The 24,717-nt window shown below is 39.3% G+C and overlaps 2 protein-coding genes across 2 annotated transcripts; one reads left to right on the plus strand and one right to left on the minus strand.

Annotated features, from left to right (window-relative positions):
• Nucleotides 1-1,615: 1,615 nt before the first annotated feature.
• LOC111246679 (isocitrate dehydrogenase [NADP] cytoplasmic-like) lies at nucleotides 1,616-12,065 on the minus strand. Its single transcript, XM_022796671.2, has 10 exons — nucleotides 11,756-12,065; nucleotides 8,925-8,964; nucleotides 7,931-8,037; nucleotides 5,302-5,461; nucleotides 4,697-4,856; nucleotides 4,352-4,561; nucleotides 3,764-3,962; nucleotides 3,510-3,580; nucleotides 2,989-3,127; nucleotides 1,616-2,542 (listed from the first exon to the last, which is right to left on the minus strand). Exons 1-10 carry the CDS (start codon nucleotides 11,772-11,774, stop codon nucleotides 2,409-2,411), a joined length of 1,239 nt encoding a protein of 412 aa, XP_022652406.1. The 5' UTR covers nucleotides 11,775-12,065; the 3' UTR covers nucleotides 1,616-2,408.
• A 173-nt stretch (nucleotides 12,066-12,238) lies between these two features.
• On the plus strand, nucleotides 12,239-24,655 carry cdm (importin-13-like protein cdm). The gene is made up of 21 exons (XM_022796670.2): nucleotides 12,239-12,458; nucleotides 12,861-12,989; nucleotides 14,341-14,520; nucleotides 15,142-15,267; nucleotides 15,676-15,871; nucleotides 16,142-16,336; nucleotides 16,446-16,540; nucleotides 16,956-17,219; nucleotides 17,745-17,880; nucleotides 18,155-18,252; nucleotides 18,756-18,816; nucleotides 19,397-19,568; nucleotides 19,664-19,799; nucleotides 20,031-20,216; nucleotides 20,386-20,535; nucleotides 20,860-20,950; nucleotides 21,252-21,380; nucleotides 21,985-22,043; nucleotides 22,296-22,385; nucleotides 22,623-22,795; nucleotides 23,134-24,655. Exons 1-21 carry the CDS (start codon nucleotides 12,429-12,431, stop codon nucleotides 23,240-23,242), a joined length of 2,805 nt encoding a protein of 934 aa, XP_022652405.1. The 5' UTR covers nucleotides 12,239-12,428; the 3' UTR covers nucleotides 23,243-24,655.
• The last annotated feature ends 62 nt before the right edge of the window (nucleotides 24,656-24,717 follow it).

The following is a 24,717-nucleotide window of genomic DNA, read 5'->3' on the forward strand; positions in this document are numbered from 1 at the left end:
GACAGTGATTTGAATATTTCCAAAAACATAACAACAGGAGTACAGCAGCTACTCTAAAAAAAGAGCAATATATATGAATAAAATACAAGTCATTATCATTTTTCGTACTTGTAGGCCGATGGGACCGTTAGGGTTACCTAACACTGTCATTCTGAGTCGTGAGACAGCGAATCTGATAAGAATTTGCTGGTCGTCATTTACCAAATGTGTGACAAACGATTCACGTAACGATCAGAATAAATTTTCATTTTTTTTTGTTTGGCCCAAAGTTTTGCTGATTAGAATAAAGGGTCTCAACGGTAACAGTCAGAAGACTCGCGAAGCGAGAACATACGTATGACTTGAATCTTTTAATCAAACAAGTCACTATAAACTTATACCAAGTATCCCTCATTAAATCTACAGTGGCTTGAACCTAGACACCGTTCAACATTCCTATATTTATTTTCTATATATATTTTTATAGTTCCTGGTATTGATACAGGGAGGTGAGCGTAGATGTGGTTAGATATGTTTTAACATAAAGAAGAACGTGTCTTCGGCGTGAATGAAGCGACTATGCCAACTATGAGAAATTATAGTGAGAAGTCGTTGGAAGTAAATACCAATTCATGAAGAGGGGCTTCTTGAGTAATAAGTCTTTTAGAGATTGTCGAGTAAAGGTTTTTACTCGATATCTTTCTATAACGTAATGCTTAGCTTTACTTAAATTTTAAAATGCAGCGTTACATCATTAGTACCGCTATTTCACAAATGCAATGCTTAGAGAAGTTCTGCCCGCGTTAATATTCAATTTGTCCTAGCTTTTAGTGATAATCAACAGACGTTTGCACCGCTGCGTATATGAGCGATCCATGACCAGGGTGGCTACTTTCTAAATCATAACATAATATATTAACTTGAAAAACCATCCGATAAGACGCAATAGCACTTTATCTGAGAGCGTAAGCCCTGCCCCGAGCAGTATTGACTGTTACGGGATTGGGTTAAAAATTTGCCATCAGAAAAACCTGAACCATGAACAGATAGTATAAGCAAACAGAATCCACTGGGGTCATACAGTTTCAGTGTCAGGTTTTGACAAATTTGTCTAGAGCAAGCAAATGAAAGCTGTCCCAATCATGGCTACAGTTGACCTGGCTAGAAAAAAATAAAGCTCAGCCAGTTTTCTATGGCTTCAGGGTACTCAATTAATTCCACTATGTCAACTATCAAGTGAGGCACTAGGAAACAATGCAAAAAACAAGAGCAAATGGTCTCTTCCTTATCTCTCGCCCGTCTCCATGCACACAGTCTGGAAGGACAGTTAGCTATACGCAAACGTTATGGAATATCAGTCCTTATTTTAACAGGGGCATGGAAGGGAAAACGGGACGGCAAGAGTCAGTTTGGTGTTGAGATAAAATTTACAATTCAAAACAGCAAGCCACTCAAAAAGGTGCTACATCTACCTGAATACCTTGAAAATGTTTACACTTTCAGGTATATTGACGCTCGAATAGCGTGCAAGGTCAACCCTCATACCAATGAGAGGAATTAATCAAACGACACTTATTAGTACCCTTACTTATTAGTAATATTATAGCATTTCTCAAGTGTATAAAAAGCACACGTGTTTTCAAAGTGAATTCAAAGGGACTTTATTGTCTTTGTACCCCCTTTATACCGTATAAGCGTTCTTGTACAGCAAGAGCGGCTGAATGACCGTCAGAATCCAAGTTAGCCGTCATTTCGGTATTGTCAAAATGCGCAGAGCATAGAAAGAATATATATATATATATAACGCTTAGTATAGTTTACTGTAAAGGTATATGTAAAGATATAGGGTGCGTACGATATCAACTTTGATAAAATACCTTAATAACTGTTGTATGTTGTATAGAAGGTGGTTGAGGTTTGTATTTTTCAGATCATTTTCTGAACGACAGCACTTTAGTTTAGGTCGTACGGTGGTGTAAATGGACTGCGTTCAATTACACATGTGTATATGTATATTTTAATATGAGTCTCCATCTATAGCTTCTATCACACTGATATATATTACCATGTCAATAAAAATCACTGTCTGTATTGAGGCTTCCTATGTCACTGACACAATTCAATTGTAGTTTTGGTTTACTATCGTTCAGTAAACCTTCAAATGTCCTTCATCTAACTGCGTAGATAAAACCAGGCAACCATGACAAACAGACTCATAGCGCACTGGATAATTCTGCATCGTAGCAGATATCGTCAATTTTTTAAAGAGTGAGCATAGAACAAAGATTCAGTCCGAAGGTGAAACGGGTCATAGTTTGCGAGGCGTCGTTAGTTTACCCGAAAGTCCAATTAGCATCCTGCATCCGGTACAGTAGGATTTGGCACCTACTCTACAGCTTGCAATTAACTGTCGCATGAGAGCTATCTAATCACTGGGCCGCCAGCTTGACTTTGAGGTTCTCGGCAATCTTGTCAAGAAACTCGAACGTATTCAGGTAGTCCGACCTTTGCACCTTGTCTAAGGCGCCCTTAATACATAAGGCAAGATCCTTTGTCATCGCACCTATAAGATGTAAAACATAACATTGCTTTGTGTTAAGTTTGTTTTTTTAACATGTTTTACAAAGTCGATATGGTCCGACATTATGTACGGTAGTTCCTGAACTAAGAACCTCCGTAGATTTTTAGTAAAAATCTACATAGGTCTCCGGAAAAGGATAGGGTATCATCCTATAAAATCTTTGCCCTATCCGTTAGTTTGGCGAAGAAATGTTTTGTTTTTTTTAATTATTCTACAAAGAAATTGGTTTCTTTTAGCCGGGACCGGACGATTACAGCAAAATAACAACTGCGTGTGCTCATCGTATTATCAAGGACTAGTTGGGCAATCACAGAATAATGCTCGAGTGTTACGCTGCACGTTTTAATTCGCTCAGTTTTATTAACGCCAATATATAGATTTACAATTTGTTTTCGCACCGCAAACTGTACAATAAGCTAGTTACTCACCGGCCTCGACGGTTTCAATGCACACTTGTTCCAGTACAGTGGCAAAGTTAGCCAGCTCATCGTTGGAATCAAGCTTCGCGCGGTGCGCGAGGCCACGAGTCCATGCAAAGATAGACGCAATAGGATTTGTTGATGTTTCCTACCATAACAGTTTTTATAATTAGTACGATAGCACATGCCGTGAAGAACCCACCATTTGTTATATATGGGTATTGATATAGGAGCCGCACCGATATCTATTAAGTCATCAGGTTTGTCCCCTTCGTAATTAGACAGCGGGCAAAAGCTTACGTTATCTTTGTATATTTACGTGCACAGCTTTTAACTCATCACTTTAAAAAAAACCTCATTTATCCTTAACGCATTTAAATTTGACGACGTAACTGCCCAGGATATTTCGGTTACTATCCTGCGAATCTAAAGGTAAGTGCCTTAATTGATTCTCGTGTTACTTTATTCGATGCTCTCTTACATCAGTGCAACGCTCTACCCAACTCCTAAGCATATGTAAGCCTGTTTACCTTGCCCTGTTGATGCATGCGATAGTGTCTTGTCACAGTTCCGTGGGCAGCTTCTGCCTCCACAGTTTTTCCTGCGATAGCAACGAACCAAAAAGCTAATTGGCGACTGATTAAAAGGCTTTTCTTTTCCTTTGATACCGTAACAACAAGTATCTCACTATCATTTGCCTTGCTTGATTCGAAGCACAAGTCGGGGCTAAGTTTCTACAGGAAGTAAACTAACCAGTGAGGACGGAAAAATAACCTAATCTTACCATCAGGACAGACAAGTACGGAGGTCATTAATCCCAACGAGCCAAACCCTTGAGCAACGGAATCACTTTGCACATCTCCGTCGTAATTCTTGCACGCCCATACAAAACCACCTTCCGATTTCATACAATAGGCGACCATATCATCAATCAGCCGGTGCTCGTACCAGATACCGACGCCCTCGAACGCTTTTTTATATTCCTGTATTGGGACATTTGTATGACTGTCAGTATGCATTTAATTTTGAAACAATAGATGCACAGAAACTTATTTTGAGAATATCACTGTAAAACGACAGAACAATGGTTCACCATTAGTAGGGCCATGATACCTTCAGAACGTTTGAATAATAAGCATGCTTTGACTGACTACGATTGAACTCCTTAATAATGATTGTCGAATCTAAATATATAAGACCTTTTCCTCACATCAGTGACGTATTGTGCTTTTTTTGTTCACCTGCTACCATAGTAATTTCATCTGCTTGCCTACCTATATATTTTGAGGAGTCAAAATCTGGGACGGGCTTTTCCATTATTTACTAATTTCAAACATATAGGTCGTAGATCATGTTGTCGCTGGCAGCGTACCTTGTCGTAAACTTCCTGGAAGAGGTCCTTAAAGCGGCCATCATACTTCTTGAGAATTGTGTTTTTAGTGGAGAGGTATAGAGGAAGCTTCCTGTCAAGGGCGTATTGCATAGACGAATTCGCGAACTCCCTGATGCTCTGGTCAGTGTTATACATCGCCATTGCGACTCCGCCAGTACCCTCAAACTGGTACACTTCATGAGAGATGACCTGTTTGGAGAGACGTTCGAAATTAAGTTGCATACTTCAACCAATTGGTGTTGCGCTGTTCATCTGTTACCGAACCGTTTTAGCTTGTCCTTCATTTCGTTTTTATTACATTTTATTTACATAGGATTTACTCACCTTGCCATCTTTAGCCGTGAAGGTGATTTGTAGCTTGCCATCGTCAGGCACCACGAAATCAGTTGCCTTGTACTGATCTCCAAATGCGTGACGTCCTATCACAATGGGCTTCTTCCATCCAGGGACGAGACGGGGGATGTTGCTACACACGATAGCCTCTCTGTAAGTCAAACCCGAATTACCAGCACGTATTAACCCAGCGTGTTTGTCAGTCAAATGCTAGTGAAAATTTATTGACTGGATTCAAGAGCGTATGCATTTTGGAAGTACGTATTAACTTAGAGTGAGGCCTGTAAAGTAGAAGCATAACTACGATAAATGACCAAAAAACTAGTTCTTCTATGATGACTTCTATTTAATGACCAAAACACTAATATTAAAACACTGAAGCTTGCTTTTTGAATGAAGTATATTGTAATGCGACGCAGACTAGTTACTCTACTAATCACATTAATCTATTGTATACCGCCCTAATTAGCTTTTAGTGTGCGTCGTTCTGTATAATTTAAGTCAGTTGGTATGTTCTTGTACGTAACGTGCTTGCATACGCGGATATTTACTTGACACAATGTTTACTCATAAACGGATGCGATTGCGGTGCTAACCTGAACACAGTTCCACCGAGAATGTTTCGGATCGTTCCGTTCGGAGATTTCCACATCTGCTTTAGCTTAAATTCCTCAACACGAGCTTCATCCGGAGTAATAGTCGCGCACTTAATTCCAACACTGTATTTCTTTATTGCGTTTGCGCACTCGACGGTTACTGTAAAAACGCTCATGTCGTTAATAGTTGTTTACAGAAGACGACAGTGTCAGAGTTATTTGCTTATTCACATAGGGGCTGACTGATGGTAAGTCATACATACCAAAATTACATGAAGGCTCAAGGAACCGTGGAGTCATTTTCAAAGAACTACTTCCAGGGCAAAGCAGACCTTCAGCTAGAAGAATTTCACTGTCTCTTATAGAAATTGGGTCAAATGCTTCAGTGACACATTTTCTTATAATAAAGTTATTTATAGCTTGAAGTCGTCAGATACACTAGGTCCTATATTGGGTCGAATAGAAGTGACTCCTCTGCATACACAACCTCCAACTCAACCCTTACTGGAAAAAACCCATTTCTGTGTAAGTCCGTGGACAATATTCAGGAATCGCATAAATCATCAAAATATACATTTTTTCTAAGCAATATAGGAAGGAAAATTCAAGAGAAACAATGCGACAATGTTTTAACGTAGGAAGTAGCTATTAAGGGGAGTCTGCAAAAACAGACTAGCCATTAAGTTCTATATTTTAGAGTCGGAAAACAGAAGCGTTCATATCTGATAGAAATCCGGTAAGGCGATGCTAAATACCTTCGTAAGCCAGTTCTATTACCAATATGAAATTGTATTTGGGTATCGAAACCCGAATCAGTGGATGACGCTTTTGTATTGAAAACCACAGCAACAAATCTAGGATAAAAAAAGGTATGTATGCAATCGAATATTGCGAAGTCTAGCCATTATATTAATAAATACTGCGCTTAGAGGAAGACTAACTTAAACTATCTAAGACAGAATTGGAACTGATAGACTTGCGTAATAGTACGATGCTTCCTTCTAGTTAAAATGTACGTAGTGCTTTTTGACCGAGAAATATTACAACAAAAATGAAATAACTTGTATACTTTGTGGTCAGACGGCCCAACAAGATAAAGTATTTGCGTACACTTCATAACAACTATTTTAACATGATATAAATATTGGAAACGAAACAAGACTAGCGCGATATAGGTAGAGAAAGAATAAAATAGTCAGCATTAACAAGCAAAGTTTAAGGTCAAATAATTCAGATCGATACCAAGAGAGTCACCATCGAACGTGTTGCTAACTAAACGCCATTCAATATTAATCGATCAACATTTGCTACGGTTAGGTATGTCGCAGTCATATTGGGTACATATAACTCAATTTTGATTTAAATATATTGCTTACTGGGTCTCGTCAGATATGCTCTCACGCAGGGCTCTATTTGATTTCTTTGGCCAGATATTACCAAAATATACCATTGCACTGAATACTAGCAAAGCCACCAAGGGAACATGCCGACGACGAACAGATCTGCTTTTCTGTAAAACATCGCTAGCTAATGATTACTTGCCAAAATGGGTAGAAAATCTTATTTTTGGCTATCACAACAATAACACTTTTTCATTGAGTCAGTTGTTTCAAGTTCTAGTAGATTCTTTAATTTTGTAACACCCCATTGATCCAAATCAGACACAGAAATCGCGGACGTTGCAAATTGTTCATTTAGTATGGGAGATCTGCACCGGACTTGGACATGTTTGTCAAAGTCCTACAGGCTAAAACCTCTCGCCTTTACCCCATATAGCAAAACAGGATGGAGACTATGAAATTATTATTCTTTTTCTCATGTTCTACCCAATGCGTATATCTATATTCTGCGAACCCACTTTGTTTACACGACGAGAAAGTATTTCGTACGCGTTTCTATGTAAGGGCAGGTGTTCACGACTCTTCCGTCTAGTCCGCCCCTTTAGCCCAACACGCAAACCATTATTTCAGCCACGGCAAGTATTAGAGAACGTTAACAAGGATTGGAAACACCTCTGGAGACGACCTTTGCTGTGGGGGAGTACCGAGGGTTGTTCTCAGATGACAAAACTGGTAGACCTTTTTATTATTCGCCAGTCAGGGTAGGAATTGATAACACATACGCACACACATAACACACCCCAATTATGCCCGGCGAAATTGTGTCACGTGTTTTATTTGACCATTGACAGAGGCATCCAGGTCATCTTGTGGCAAGCAACAAACCTCGATAGCGATTTGACCCCTACGAGGGGTCGTGGCCAAATCGAAGATGATCCTCATGATTTGTTTGTTTTCCTTCAAAAAGAAATAAAGAGAAAAATAAAAACACAATAGTGCCAATAGGCGGAAAAGGGAAGCAAGTAACCGCGATCTAATGTCACCCTGTGGGTATACTTTTAACATTCCTATCTTCATGAATTCCCTTTTGACACGGAAAATTATACCATACCGCAATCATAAAATGGTTTCAATTCGGTCACTTTTTAACTTGGAGAAAGTATAAATAGCTTTGACCATTCACTCATGCTTGAAGACATTTTATAATTTCCGTGAATTATGTAGATATTTACAGATGAACAAATGAACATTTTACAGTGCTTTTTATTAATAGCTTCTTCATAACTAACCTTGATCATTGGTAGCATCGCGGTTCTCAATCCCCAAGTCATACGTATGAATCTCCAGATCGAGGAACGGGAAGATCAACTTTTCTTTGATGATGTCCCAAATAATCCTAAAGACAAATAAGCACGTATATATTTTTCATTTCTTTTTTAACATTACATTATGAACAATATTTATGTACATAAAAGCAAGACTTAAACGACAAATATCGAGCCCCATTTTATGGTGTATATCAACAAGAGATACACTATATTCTATAAGGGCTTGGAACACACTGAGATGCAACAGGAGGTAGAACTATGCCTAATCACACATTTACCCAGTTCTATTATAGAGTGAACTAACTGCAAATTAAAAGACTGAACTGTTCAGCCGTATTTTACCACCGTGACTGTTACCATAAGCTCCGATGGTCAAAGTTCGAATGAAGAGTTCGGAAAGGAGACTCAATAGAGGGAGATTTCGCTTTCGCCATATGAGTGTGTCCTACCTTGAATAACAACGCTGTCACTTAAGTACTACAACAATTTTTTGCAAAACGAAGCTTTTCTTGTGCGTCTCTCGTTAATAACGAGTGTACATGGGCGAAATATAATTTCTAAAATCTCTTTCGAGCTGTCTCAATGTATCGAAGGTTTCCTTAGCGTAAAATAGATTACAGCATGGTTAGACTGAAATTTCACGGATTTAAGGTAACAAAAATTTACGTTAACATTTTACTTCAAGAAAGAAAATGTCGGAAACAAAAAACAGTCATACCAGATATTAGATACATATATGGAACCATAATACAAGCACTCTGCAAGGTTCTATTCAACCGACGCTCGCCTCAGGTATTTATTCTACGTTTTTGATGACAAAACGAATCCATAACGCCTGCGTGGCGAAAATACAGGAACTGTCCAGTCACCCATAACATTTGTTGCTACAGCGATATCTGAATTTTTGTGTTCCGGTTGTGTAAATATTTACGATGAAACTACTTGCCGGCCTTACCTTGTCATCTCATCACCGAGAATGTCGACGACAGCTCCACCTAGAAAAAGGGAACAAGAAGGTAGTATTCTTGTATCCATCATACCTGACTGTAAATGAACAACGGATGCCACACGTACTATAAACAAACAAACAAAGCCGAGAACAAAATTTGTCACGTATGTGCATGTGGACCGCAGATCTCGCAGTTTTCCACTGCCGTACACGCTACTTGCATCTGCAGTAGGTATGAAAAGGGGGACAACTGTATGTGCGAAGATTCCGCAAAAGCTTTGGCTAGATATGCTAGTGAAACGCCTCTCGCTGGGCTGAAAGTGTGCGATTGTGGGTCTTGAGTAAGACTATCGTTCGACAGTATAAAACGAACGTGAGACAGGAGGACGAGTAGGTTTCGGTAGTGGAAGCTATATTTCGTAGAAGAAACATTTGCTTCAGCCAGATAGGTTGGCAAATCACAACAAACAAGACTTTTGTGGACCGGGTGCCGTCGGCCGTAGAAACATTTCATGAGGTAACCCGGAGACATATAGAACTGGCGAGTGGATAACTACCGCTTATGATTTATGTACGTCGATTGTTATATTCGACGATAGAGTATACTGCCCAGTGTGGTTTCTGTTACAAAAAAAAACGCCTTTATGTTACTTGAATTTAATAATAATAATGGAAGTTACTATGGCCTTGTGTATACTGCGTATATAGATTCAATAGCACAGATATCGATAGTGTTTTTGAATGCGCATTACACTTTCTACTAACTTTGCAACTGCGCGAGCTGAAACTTTTCGCCTTATTTTGTTTGTTGTCAACGACAGATAATAGGTAATACGTGTTTGTGGCATCGCGAACTGAATAGATTATACATTTTTTTTTTTACATGGTTATGCGTGAGCCACCGTCTGTTCATCGTTACCACGAATTCGACGACAGCGGTGTTTACTTTGAAAAAGTAACATCCAGTAATGTAGGCATACTCGAAGTTCTTTTTTCCTATACATAAAAGCTTCAATTAATCTACCAAAATAGGTACATTTAGGATAATTCTATTTACATAAGGGCTTCGAAAAAAAGCTCCTCTGTTGAGCGCAAGGGAAAAAAAATAACAATTTAGTTTACAACGCGAAGCCTTTGAAGACTAATGACAACGCAAATAAACTTTTCGTGCTTGAATATATTGAACGTCCTTAAATATATCACAGTCATGAATTTTTACTTTGTTTCACGAGCGCCGGAAGCCACTTATGGTAAGACGGTTACAGTTGCCGTTTCTCGAACTTTCTCGTTTCTCGAAGAGAAAAAATTTCTCTTCAGTACGAATCTGAAGCACTTAAGTTATCATCATGTTCCATGTTTTTATTCACATTCATTCATAATCATTTTCTAATATGTGTTTATTTTTATGTATCAAGTGAATACGATGCAAGTAATTTGAATTGACCACATTTCAGATCATTGTCTATGTTCGAAAATAATAAGTTTTGACGTTGCAATCAACAATGATTTGAATAGAATTACGTATGTTTTTCCCAAGAGTGTAGTGGAATTAATTCAAAAAAATGGTATTAATAAATAATTCTAGTTGCAGTGACAACGGAAAAGCGCATGCTCGGTACAAACAGATTGCCCCAAATACAACAGCACGTAGATGTTATTAATTGCCCCGTAGTAATAGCGTTAATGTTGTAGAATCTAGGGGCGAACACCGTACTCTGGCACGCGTTTCGATAGATCGCTCTGTATGCCATGCCCAATCATACTCGCTTTAAGGCGAGATAGCTAACCAACCATTATTCAATATCATACACAAATACGCAACTCCGTAAACTGAAACGATGATATGAACCGGGTCGTTCTCTCGTACCGTTGTCTCATGTAAAGTAAGTTCATTTCTACATATATTCAGTTTGTGACCTTGGATTCGATACTGATTCAACACTTGTCGTTATGGAGCTATGATGGGTTGAGTTGTCTGGACAGTAGTTACCAAGTAACACTAACCACTGCCTCCGGCTTCTGTTAGAGTTCGTTAGAACTATCAGAATTCTGTTAGAGTCGGTTCGTCTTCGTGACATTCAGACATGACAGATTCGGGGTCGATAACCCACCCCTGCCCGAAGCGACCCCAAACATTCTGCTGCCCAACAAGCACAACAGCATCAACGCAAGTGTTTAGCTCTCGCTGGTTGACACGCAGCTTTCAGACCAAAACTGAATTCTATTTTTTTCTTTTGTACACGTCTAAATCTTAACGACAACGCTGGGATAACATTCTGTTAGACGTGACCAGCATGTCCATTTGATTTTAGGAAGTTCCGCTGGTAATAGTATCTGGATTAGGAAGAAAAAAAAGACCATTTCCTTTAACTATTTTCATGAGCATATATACCATACCACTATATCGATGGCGAATTTTATAACAAAAATGAATTTCTAACACGTATTCAACGTAGTAAATCTGTCATACATACAAGGCCTTTCGTATAAGGAATCTACTATCAACTACGAATGCGTTTTGTTCACACGGACTTCGTTGGATTCGAATAACGACAGTGTTAAGTTTGTCATCAGGCTAGTTTGCTCGTTGGCTTTATGACTCTAGCAAAGCAAAGAGCTCTTTGTAAAGACGGCGTAATATTGTACGAGCCATCTAAAAGTGTGAAAATATCCTAAAATATAAATAACCGTAGCGTGTTTCTACACAGAGTCTTTCTCCACAACCGTTTCTGTAATGAGGGGCATCGCAGCAGTACTAAACCAATAACTAGACGCGCACAAAACATTGTTGGTATCACAATGTAATAGTGTTCTATAATTTGCGCAGTCACACTTACACTTAATCTTGGCAGACATAACGGACCGGTTACGTGGCGGAACTGATTTTCGGAGCTGCGCAAACTACACGGTGGCCGGAATGTAACTGACAGCGAGCGCTGGTTCCACAGGGAAAATCGGCTCTATCGTTGCCGACTACGGAGAACTTTATTGGCAGAATGACACCCGTGTGCGCCAACGACCGAGCGACTCGCGCCCCATGTGTAGTTGTCAGTGACATGTTGTAGGCAGCGTATACTTCGTACGGTTAAAAAGACAACTGCGCAATATTTCTCATTTCAAGCGCAAGTGAGACTGTCACACCAGGCCGCTGTCACGGCAGAGAAAGGACTGGACTAAACTGAAGAAGAGTTCTATATAAACTGGTCCAGACTACGAACAACAGTTGGCCGGTCGCTCTGTTTAACAGACACAAGCAAACACACACACACACATTCGCACACACACACACTCACACACACACCCGAAGCGACGCGCACGGGTGTCTAACAAAACAAGATGGCGTCACCCATGAGCTCTAAAGCGAACGTCTTATCGGATGAGTCGTTCATATGAGACTAAAGAAGGTGTTCGTTGTCGTTGCAAATGATCGAGGTCTAATTGTGACTTTGGTATTCGTGTACAAAGCAATATCCAAGTTAATTGTTTTTTGGCAAATACGCGTAGGACACGATGGATGTCGATCTTCACATGGTCGAAACAGTGAGTAGTGCCGTAGAACAATATTGCGGATACCTACCGAAACGGAACAATCCGTAAACAGCGCGCCCTTTACTTATGTGACGAGCTAGTTCTTTTTATAGACGACAGTTCAATCAATTCGTTGATTTCATTCGTTATGCTTATTCTGGTCGATTTTTCTTAGGCCAATAGAACTCAGACTTCATTGCTAGGGAAGACGCATAACAAGTGTGAGTAGCACCTCCGCCTGCTTCTTCCATGTAGACGCGACAGTGTGTCTTAAACATGCCTCAGATGAAAATCTGTTTTGGGTTATATACGGGAACGCGTAATATAATTAGTGTGAGTACTACTGCGGATCGTGTAAGGCTTGATCTGTTATTGAATGTAACGTCGATTTGTTTGTCTTTAACCTGAGTCTAGGCAATAGAAAAGCTGTTTGATCCGCTAGCGGGTCAGGCCGCATCACAGGAAGCCAATCGATTCTTGTGTGAACTGCAAGAGTGTCCCCAAGCATGGACACTGAGCTGGCAACTACTTGCGCTTAACAAGGTACATATGGGTCTTTTTTTATGGAGCAAATATATTTTGCATTATTGAATATTATTGAAATTACATTACCATGCTAATCCCTTATAGCGGTAAATCTAGGCCAAATCGCTTTTCTCAAATAAGAAAAGGACGATTAATAGAAAAAAAAAAAAGAAAAGACGCTTTATTCGCTTAATTTTGTGGAGTTTGTCTTCTAACTCAGTTATTTTTGTTAGATCCTTTTCCTTCAGGAAACTAATCCATAGTACAGGATGAGTAACAATCAAGATACTGTGTGTACGGAGCCAATGTAATACTTATTATAAAAAAGAACAATAAATTATTTATTGTATGTATGCGAAGCAATATTTGTACGTATTCAAAGCTATATTTGAATCACAGTGAAGCCAAAACTCAATCGAACAATTATTGTGATATTGTAACCTATAAACCCATTCTTTGCACTCTGCTCAGCATAGACTCTAGCACAGTTTGGTTATCTATCATCAGATGGGTTCGTAACAGGCGCGTTGATGGTAGAGCCCTTGCTGTACAGAAAACGAAATACCAGTGGTGACGTAAAGAAACATGGATTCAGCGGCGTCGCTATGTACAATATGATTATGGCTATCGGTGTCAGATCTGATTATGATGACTTGATCCGACCCAGCGTGCGTTCGCTCAGCTGCCAAAAGGCATATGCGACAAGAAGATGCCCTTCATGCTTGTTCCCAAATTAAACCGTTTATTAACGCCCTTAATTAACCATTGTGACTGTAAGCTCTTTAAGTACTTGGCTAGACAGGGCAGACTACTAACAGAAAGATCGCTAACTCGATCTCACCCCGTCGCAATTTATATTTCGCGCTAACGTTGTCATTAGGCGCTGCGCTCTTGGCTCTTAAAAATAGATTTACATCGACGTATGTGAGCGTATTTGTACGTTGGTTCTAGTACCTCATGTTAAGCGATGTCCAGTCTGTAAAATCTGGCTGATACTTTGTGGTTCGATACCAATTTGATGAGTGCAGTGTTTTATCGCTCGACTGGAAATAGTTACATATCTATTCATTTCTTCGTAATGGAAACACAACACATTTTGCAAATACTCTCGCCTGCTGAACATGACCGACGCGCAAATGCCTTTGTGGTTATGTAAGTGCCTCCGCGATAGGCAACATTGCTTGTTATGCGATAAAGGCCAAGGCCATATACGTATATTTTACAGCAAGGCAACCTAATTTCGCTTTGTAGTACATGGTACTATAATTTTCAACAAGCGAGAAAACATTAAACATTAGTTAGGTATAAAATATCGTTAAGTATCATATATAGTACATCGTCAACTTTTCTATTTGCTTTTACACCACAGGACCTCAAATGCCAAATGGTGGGCGCCGCTATGGTAACGTCACAAATCTGCAAAGGTCTACGGCAGCTTCAACCGATCCAATTAAGTGCCCTTCGGGAGCAACTGGTAGGCACAATTGTCGCTCACGCCAGCGGGCCACTGCCGTCGAATCAACAGGTTGCTGTCAGGCTAACTCTAGCGGTAAGTAATATATAGCAGTGATTTAAGATTGCGCCAGAATACAGTTGTGTCCTGATAGACAGGCAAATACATAACCATCCATAACTGACTGAAGATATGACTATGATCTGCTCACATGCATAATCGGTAAACAAGCCTCTCCATTTTGGCATAGTTATACTTCGCTTCTAGGGTAGCTTCATAATTCGATCTCTTCTTAAGTTAGCTTCCGAATGGTTTTTCATCTAAGTTTTGCGAGCACACATCTGGGCTGGGTCAGATATTGCTATTTTTTCAGTTAGAAAACTACCATGATGCATGAAAAACACGCACGTTTGGCGTCGTTGACTCGAGTCCTAGTTGCGCATTGACGCGCACTACGAACAGCTCGATAGTGAACTCACTGATTGCTATAAATAAAAGGTTGCAAGATTATTAGACATAATTATTTGGTAGGCCATTGGAAGTAACTCAATTTAATTTTGTCGTAGTGCTGTTTGATCTTTGCTACCTGTCTTCGGTACCTCATCTAACTCGTGTCTTGTGTATTTCGAATGGTAGGTGGCGATGTTTACGACAGGTAGTCACATTTAACACACGCTCATTTTGTAACACTCGACACTATTTCATATTCGATTTCAGTTGGCTGCAATGGCTGCTCGAACACTGCTGTTCTTCTGGCAAAGCGCGGTCACAGACATGATTGAAAACTTTCGGGACAGTCAACCGATTCTGCTATTCGAATTCCTCGCTCGACTTCCTGAGGAGGCAAGTACAGAACAATTGATCTACATATGTATTATTTCTACTCGAATATCGGTGTCTGCGGTTATCGTTGCGTTATTCAAGAATGGTTGAGTATCAACATTTATATGGTACATCCTGTTCAGCTGCTCTCACGGTGTTATATTATGGGTATATATATTATAGAATTTTTACAGGTGTAATATTTTAAGATTTTTACGCTTAGCAAATAAACAGTTCACCTTATCGGAGTTAACTTTTCCTCGCTGTAATATTTGATAAAACGAAAACAGTAGCTGAATGGCTTTAGTTGCAATGGATGTTTTTACGAATCCGAAAGTTTATTTTAGTAGTAAATTGTGTATATACAATAAAAACGGTCTCTCTCCCTAATACATTTCCTAATTTTGTTTTGTGCATTAATTATTCTAGGCGGCACAATTGGAAAAGCCGGACAATCATGCAAACACACTACGCGTTTCAGCGACCTCCGTTTTGTCCCTATGTCAATCGGCGTTGGCATCCCCGATTGCAAACCTTCGCATAACAGCAATGCGCACGGTTACTCAATGGGTGCCGCTAGCACCTGCGGAAGAGTTGCCAGCCAATCTCTGCATCACTCTCCTTGGTAAATTCAGATTGAGGAAGGCCGCAAAAATTTGTTTATTGCATAGCGGCCCATTAGAGTAGGTTAAGTACAATAATATATTTGATTTCACAGTTTAATACGGCATAATATGCAAAAGTTGAAAATCCACACGAGAGGAATAGAAAATACCGACTCGGCGAATGTCTACTATACTTTTCAATGCAATGACGCAGAATTTTCTATGGTCAGCAACCGCAAAGCACCAGTTTATAAACGACAGATGTGCTGTGTGGATATTTGTTGCCGTAGATCACTTAACAGATGATCACGAACATGCTTGCGATGCCATCCTGAGTTTTCTGCAGCATCCTGACGGACCGCATTATCCGAAACTGATGGGCGACCTTTTGGAACAAGTGGCGGTTAAGTGCGGGCCCATTGTCGAGACAAAACGTGCGTGCGGTGATCAGGATGCGCTCTTCTCCATATACTCTCTACTAACTGGTTCGTAGATTAATATTTTGTCTTCTTTAACAGTAAACCTTTTCTACTAAAACGCTTGATCCTGATGAAAATTTTGTTGCAGTAACCTCTAATCTCACCCGCTTTACAGGCATGGGCGAGATGCACACGAATCTAATCCTGGCTAGCTTGTTACCGGACAGCTCAAACAGACCAGGGACTGAGATGTTACTCAAAATGCTACTGGTAAGGGAACCCTTTAGTTGGTTCATTTTGCAGTTGTGCGTAGCTTTTAAGCATCGATGACTTGGTCATGGGGACTAGAAAAGCGTATTGTACGGTAAGTTTGTTTAGGTTAGTAGATATAATAGAGCGGAGTTAGTCATAACCTAACAGTAAATTGTAGAAGCGAGGTTTATGTAAATATTTTTCGAACAAGATACGATAGATCATAGGTGTGTATGGTTCATCATAATAATGGAATCCAAATATATATGAGTATGTCAGTTCTCTAAATTCATTACTCCAATGAAGACCATCGAATGAAAACATCTCAGTACTCTAACGATAAAATCGGCCATTTGCAGTCACTAATGCTATGAGTTCATGTCAGCTTCTCTGATTATAGAAATGTTACAGTCCTGTGTGCAATTTTCTATAGGATTGCGTTGGCACGCCCGGCCAGTATCCATCGGAGGAGATTATCTCACGTATTCCAATTACGTTCTGGCATATCCTACTCGATGAGCTCGCCCGTGTTGAGCCTAGCACACAAATGGCAAAGCTCACACTGCAGTTACAGCCGGTATACGAACAGCTCGTGAAACTAATGCTTCGGAAAAGTCAACTGCCTGACCCGGGAACGATGGACTTGGATGAAAAAGAAGATCTTCGTTGCTACAGACAAGATATCGCTGACTGCTATGTCAGTAACGAATGGAATTACTCCATGCAGTCAATACTTGTTATTTGAAGTACTATTAATTAATACATAGTGTTTCTGTTCGAGCAGGAGAAAACTGCGATTTACTAATGTAATTCGCATTAATTTCGTTAACTTTGTCTTAAAATGGGTATGTCTGTAAGTGTCTTAACCATGCAGTTAAAAATGGAATACACCCCTAATCTTCTTCGAATTTTTAGTTCATTTGGTTTAGTTTTAATGCAATTGCTAAGTCTAGCAATATTTGATGTATCTTCGGCCGTCCATTAGCTTCTATTCGGTCTCGATTCTAGACCTTTTAACATCTGCTGTTTAATTATATATGCGACTTTTCTAATGTACAGAGTGATATTGTGATACGACACATCGGCGTATATGTATTTTGTTTTTGGTTCGGAGAAGGGTTTTGTTTAGCAGAATAGGATGAAGTGAATCTGCTAGCAGTGACGCTTATGGCTATATAAGCTTTTAGATAACAATCAAACTGTATTGATTCAATGGCTTCAGATGTACATTGCTACGATGCTGCCAGCGCCAGTGTTCTACTTCTTTATATCCGCGCTGGATACAGCTGTCGCGGAATATTCTGAAACCAAAAACGCAAAGGTCATCGAAGCCTGTCTCTTTGCGCTCAATGCGATAGGTAAGTGTTTTGTCAGCTTATAGCCATGGAGGTAATTCTAAAATTATTCACGTTCGCTGCCAAAGCCTTTATACCTTCTTAAAATCTGATGTCTTAAAAGTTTGATTTTTTGTGCCGTCATCAAGCAGTTCAAGCAAAGCTTTGAAAAAGTACACACCGTCATTCACTGTATGTAAGGAGATATTAGTTGGCGCCGTGCCCTCGTTTTTCTGTTATTAGCAATCACGAAAAGTTGCTAATACTGAGCCTATGGTTACTGCTGCGAATGAATTAGGTGATATGGCGGATTCTGAAGATGACTCGCCTGTCGTTGGTGCAGTCTTGGCGTTGCTTCCTCGAATACCGCCTGCTGGTGATGAGGTTCTTTCTCAGGTCTGTATTCTGGGAAGCTACATTTTTGAGCGACTTGAGCAAGAAATAGATAAACTATACAATTGTTATATTCCATATTGACAAATTGGAGCTTATAGGAGGGGAACATGCTTTGCCTAATAGATTGGTAGGTGAGGTGCCCTCGGAATTTTTTTAGTGAGGTATAACAGATCATTGACTCACGTTTATGTCTTCCAGGTTATACATTCTTAGCTGCTCGATATTACAAAAGTATATATATATTATAAGCCTGTTATATATATATATATATATATATATATATATATATATATATATAAGCCTATTACAGTTATACAAACCTAAAAACTAGATTTTCATTTTTCTGAATCGTAGCACAGACTTGTGTTCGGGGAACGTACTTGTTAATGTATCTTCAAGTCAGTCATTATAATTCAGTTGAAGTATTGTTGTGTAGAGCATAATATGTATCTGCCTCCGTGCATCAAACATGCTCATAGATAACGATTTGTTCTGTGTTAAAGGTAATGACTGCCGTGGGCATCTTCGCAGAGAAGACGTCCGGTGAAAACATTGGCCCTCTCGGTAAGTCTGACTGAGATTGAAGTTCACTCTTATATTGTGATACAGGTGATTATGAAAATACTGGAATGCGTCACTCATGGATCCCGGACATATCCGTATATGTACCCGTACATATTGTTATTAAAATAGATGTTCACTATCCACAGTCAACACCCCGTATCTTTGTTAATGTTCTCTATTTTCGAATGATTTCCAACTTTGTTTTCAGCTAAATAGTGTCCAAGTGACTAACATAAGAATTGTACAAAGGATACGGATTACAGAGAGAAACACGCTTGATGGGTCTGTCAAACATGTAGTATGTCTTAATTTTGATCTCGGATCTCTTTATCAAAGCGGAGTACTGTAATAACGGCAAACCGCAGCAAGGGTTACCATTATTGGCTTCATTGATTCCTTAAAGATGTCAGAAACTTGTAGTCTCATCAGTTTGCTCTGCAACTGAAATAAAAGGAATTCGAGCTTTTATCTTTAGTCTACATGATGGCAAAACGTAACGCAAAGATATGAAAAATAGACATGACTGTTAGAATTCATTTTCATTAAATGTCTTTTTTCTATTAATTTTCTAATGTTTCAGTGCATCTCTTGCTTCGAGGATTGCAGCAGGCAGGCACATCGGCATCAGCCTCGATGGCCCTAAAGGATTTGGCTCGAACACACGGAGATCGGCTAGCACCAGCGGCCAACGACATTCTTCAAGCCATAGCAGTTGTGCTTCATCCTCAAAGTCCTCTTCCTTTGAAGCATAGGTTAGACAGATCAGTGATTCTATGTTTAAGGCAAGAAGTGGAGAGTGCCTTAAAGGAAATCGGCATTTTAACTGTTTGAATGAATTCTTTCGTAGGGATCGTGTGCGTTTAGTGGCGATTGTAGGCCACGTAGTATCAGCGTTGAGTTCAACAGAACAGGCCCTCACTAGTTTGTCTGCTTTGATGGCACCTTTCGTACAGCAACTCAACGAAATTACAAATTTTCCTGGGGTATGGTTTCTGTGTCTATTCTTGTTTCAGCATTGACTTCATTGCGTGATACTTAATTACGTTGTTTTACCATGACATTACACCGCGTTACCTTGAAAAGGCCTTGTACTATTTTGTTGCGCATTATAAATTTTTCCGGTTTTGGATATGCTGTCTCGTTCAGGACTTACACTGCTCAAATTCAAATGCACACTCTATTTATCCCTTTCCGCCATTGCTTTAAAATGTCAGGTGACTGCAACATTCCGGGAGGCTACAAAGGAGAATTTAGACCTTTTGCAATCGATGTTCGCGTCATTAACTTTTTGCCAGGAAGGGGATGCTGCCCAACAAAGCTCACGACCAGGACAGGTCCTTGTAGAGCAACTCATGCCGCTATTTAAACTGATTGCCGCCAAATACTCCTGCGATGCGGAGGTAAGGCGAATAAGTATGGTTCTAGTTTACCGTACGTCAATCATTAATATTGAAATGTATATACTAGTTTAAATAGCTAAAACTGAACAGTTGAGAACCCAATGGCAGGGCATATCTGGTGGCCAACTCCATGAAATGACCAGATTATTGTTCATTTTGTTTACCCTAGGTTGTGTCCAATTTGGCAGAGTGCATCCGCAAAGCAGTTCCGGTGCTGGAATTAGAGCCGCATTGCGTCGTTCTTTCAGAATTACTTTCAATGTGTGGAGCTTTACTTATGCATCACCCCAACGCTTCCGTACTCGGCGCTGCAACCTCCGTGAGCAACATCCAATGAATAATATAACAACATCATTAGAAAATATAGCGATGGGTTTTGTGGCCGTTGTAGTTACTTTACGACAAGGAACGTTTATGGCTATCGCTAATAAATAACTTTGCTCGAAATTGGAGGAAGAAATAATGAAAAACACAGAATTCCATTTACTGAAAAGTTCGTACCCCTGTATCAACTGGTCCATTGCGTTCCTCATGTCCTGTTTGCGATATAATATATAGATATTTTTGTATGCTACAATTTTTACGTTGAACGGTACGACGGGTGCAGCACATTTCTTAGTTTTAAATTTTAATTTATTCACAGGTACTCGCCCATACAAAGGCGAATCAGACTAGCCCGATGTGCGCCCAATTCAAGTCAATCTGTGATATTTGCTTCGCTTATTTTAGTCAAGGTAAGCAATATCTCTTCTTGTCGTGAGTCTTTCGTCGAAGTCCAATAAAGCACTGTTGTAATCAGCTTTATAAGGCTGAGTCAAGGTTTATCTTTAGGATCATTTAGTAGTTCATCAATGAACTATTAAATATATTAACTACTAAAAAAAATATACAAACACGCAGATAGATACATCAGCGTTTGTCACATCTGCGAAGCTCAAAAGATATTCCTCATATGAATTAAGTATTTCAGTTAACTAAATTTTTACATAAGCTGAAAAATAAAAAGGTAGCGTGTTTTATCTGATCTCTTGTTAGATTTGCACGGCTGTACGGATGCGGTCGAGTCATTCTACAAACTACACGCAGTTCTCTTTAAAAAAAGGCTTCGATACTACGATCAGAACGTTTTCTCACTCGATGATCTCATCCAACTGTGCAAATACGGTAAGCATAAAGTTTGCATATTTTCCAACGCTTCCAATAGAATGTAAAAAGCATTAAACGTAAAATGAAAAGGATATTCTTGTTTCGTTACAGTTTTACCACCTTCAACCTTTTATCTCATCAGATCTATTAAGGCTTTAGGTATGTTTACTAGACTTTCTGATATACCCATCTTTTTTCCAAATATATGCGTGTGTGGCTTCAGGTTAAAATTGTTTTTAATTGTAAAAATGATTCGCGATGCTGACTATTATGTAATATAGAATCGGCAATACCTTTGCATTGGAATATTATGTCTGGCGTTTTGATACGTTACGAGGTATGTTTCATGGAACCATCGCAGGTACGACTCAGAACGAGCTTCTTCAAACCTACGTAATTTTCTATAAACTACATTCTACTTACTCCGCAATCGTAGGTTAAAATTTTAGCAATAGCAGTTGCTGACAATGTGACTAAACGCATCCAATAGTACAAACAAGTATTTGTTTTTTTCTCCAGGGTAATTCATGATGCTTATATCGATATTGACATGGTAGTGACTTCTAATAACTGCGCGTACATTTCGAATTCGTCTAGTTAATTTTTGACCCTGATCTTCCAGCTACGTTGGCGACCACTCTTCCTGAACAGTTTACTTATCGGGCAGCGATTTCGTTCCTGGTAAGTTGTTGTAACAGTTTTTAGTTATTATATTAGCGTATTTTCAGGCAACTTACATTTTAATCAAATCTACTTTACAGTTAACGCATGCTAAAATAAAGTTATAAAAGGGAACAAATCAGATGCGACTTCATAGTTTTTGAATAGTAGGTGTATTGCACATAGACAGGTTCTACTGGCAACTCGGTGAACTACGCTACACATATGGTGGTTAACCATATATTAAACTCAAGTAATGTTAAATCATTGCAGACTCAATTCGTGAATGCATCGGAACGAAGCCCATTTGTAAAGGAAGCGCTCGAACTATGCTCCGAGAATATCATCGCCCAACTGGTTCAGGTAAGATAAAGATTAGTCGTATGGCAAGCAGTGTATAGCTAATATATATATATATATATATACAAACATGTATATGCAAAGTAAAATGTCGTGGTAATTGTACAGCACTCATCTGACCCCGATCTGACAAACGAGCCCCAAGGCGTTTTTCGGCGTATTTGCGTGTGGATTCGTCAAAGTAAAGTGTGATTTCAGTAATTTCAGTAAAACTTAAGCTCTCGATGCTTCGCTTTTCAGAACATACGTGGCGGGGTATCACGGAACTTCATCGAGGCCGAGGCCGACGTATTTCTCGCCTTGAACAAAACTGCTTTGCCTTTGCTGACGGCAGCGCTTCAGCGTTTCGTCAGCGCGCCCATCGACGAACCAAGCCCCGAGAGTAGACAGAACTTCGCACGGCAGATACTAAGGTAGAAAGAAAAATGATGTCTGGTCGTTACAGTAAATGATAAGGATAAGATTTTCTTGATAACGAATGTAGAACACGGTTCTTGTTCATAGTTTAGTTCAGATGCGGATTGGTTCTGAGTGCGCGAATTAAACTTCAGTCTGTCTTACTTGATTTAGGTCGTTTCCCATATACACTGCTAGGCTTTTTTGTTCTAGAGTTAACACAGTTTATGATTAGCTTTAAATATTCCATGTATTGCTAATTATTTTTATTTGATAAGAGTACTAGCTCGTAAAACACTATCTGCAAGTTTTAAAATTCGATTTTTGTTACATTGGATTGTATTTCGCTAACCAGGGAGCGTTCAAACAAGCGTATGCTCTGTAAAGTTATCATTGACTTTACCCTTGAGTGGCGGAACCTTTCCGGCGAGTACGGACGAGCAACGACGAATCTGCATTTATAGACCAACCTGATTCTGGATAAGATAGCGATCGATACGCAACCATCCGAATAAGTGTTTGCCAAGTGTTTTGTATGTAAACACACGCGCCGTTGTTGTTTGTTTCAGGGTAGAAAAATGTAGCCAAGTGTATTTAGTGTAGTAGGCAATATACGGAGTGGGCTATTTCGTTCGAGTTCAAACCCATAACATGTATAGATCTACAAAATAGTGTTTGTTTCTTAATTGAATAATATCAGACTGTACAGTCACAGGACTAACATGTACCTGAAATTGGGTTAGTTGACTTATATTCCATAGTAGTATGCAAGTGCATGGGGCCACCGACAGCAGTTGTTTTGCTATGTTGAAGGAATTTAGTATGTATAAGACTTGTGGATACAAAAAATTCTCTAGTAAAGAAGATTTCAGGAAAAGAGGCAAAGTGGGTATAAAAAAGATATAATGGGCCTCGACGACCGGTTAAACCTCTCAGATGTCGATTTATTCAAATAAAACATTGTCATATATATCTTTCAGTTGATCCCTTCCACCCCAGGCTGCTTATACCATGCGAGCCATACGTCCGGTTAATGTTTAATAAATTGCATTATATATATATATATATATATATATACCTTAATCCCATCCACTAGAGAAAATTGATTTTATAAATGACTAATGTCAGTGGATACTTTCTATTATCGAATATGGCAATGAGTTTGTCAGGACAAGCCTGAGTCACATGATTATAATTATCGGTACACCCAAGTAACGTCAACTAATTCATAACTAAGCTGACATGTGTGCGTGCTCGCTCGCTGTAAAGTAGCTGCGAGACTATTTACCCCTCATCGAAACGGACGTCGCAATTGAGTTGGAGGTGATTAGTACAGACTTCCGAGAAAGAACCGATTTCTTTAAAGGCCCAATAGTTCGTTGCGGGAAGCTTACTTATTTGCTATACGCGCGAATGTTCTTGCAGTGATAATAATAGAAACGTGACGACGGTTCGTTCGAAAGCATCGTATATTACATCTTTTTAGTGCGTATTGAGCTAGGTTTTTTCCTTTCAAAAAGGACGACATTTTACGGGCATTGACAACTTTTGTATAGACTGCAGAGATAGATACATTTGAGGGTGATCGAAGTTAGATTCAGTATCTTACTGAGGGGAATATGGATTGTCAGTTGTTGTTTGTAAAGATCTTCATGGAAATTGGATAGACTATGCTATATGACACTATATGATCTGCGTTCACTTAATGTTTTTATACGTTGTTTGTTTTTTTTGATAGAAAGTTATCATTGCTTTCCACTGGTGATCGGTTCCGAACACACTGCTTCATAAAATCGAGAAGCGCAACAAATCGCTGTTTCTTTTACAATCTGTACATTTAATGATCCTCTGTAAATAAAATGAGAAACCGTACATTATCCGTTTCTGTTTTTTATGGCAAAATTAGATAAGGCAATATTAGACGCAGTTGTTGAATTGT

This window comes from Varroa destructor, unplaced genomic scaffold (genome assembly GCF_002443255.2).
Source record: "Varroa destructor unplaced genomic scaffold, Vdes_3.0 BEIS01000003.1, whole genome shotgun sequence".
Taxonomy (NCBI): domain Eukaryota; kingdom Metazoa; phylum Arthropoda; class Arachnida; order Mesostigmata; family Varroidae; genus Varroa; species Varroa destructor.

Bases quoted from the DNA above. Each gene is read 5' to 3' on its own strand.
- LOC111246679 (XM_022796671.2), bottom strand. The intron at 4,562-4,696 runs GTGAGTAAATCC...CTCTCCAAACAG, and splicing joins TCACGGCTAAAGATGGCAAG to GTCATCTCTCATGAAGTGTA. The intron at 2,543-2,988 runs GTGAGTAACTAG...TACATCTTATAG, and splicing joins CATTGAAACCGTCGAGGCCG to GTGCGATGACAAAGGATCTT.
- cdm (XM_022796670.2), top strand. From the start codon at position 12,429: ATGGATGTCGATCTTCACATGGTCGAAACA. The intron at 19,569-19,663 runs GTTAGACAGATC...ATTCTTTCGTAG, and splicing joins CCTCTTCCTTTGAAGCATAG to GGATCGTGTGCGTTTAGTGG. The intron at 21,381-21,984 runs GTAAGCATAAAG...CTGATCTTCCAG, and splicing joins CATCCAACTGTGCAAATACG to CTACGTTGGCGACCACTCTT.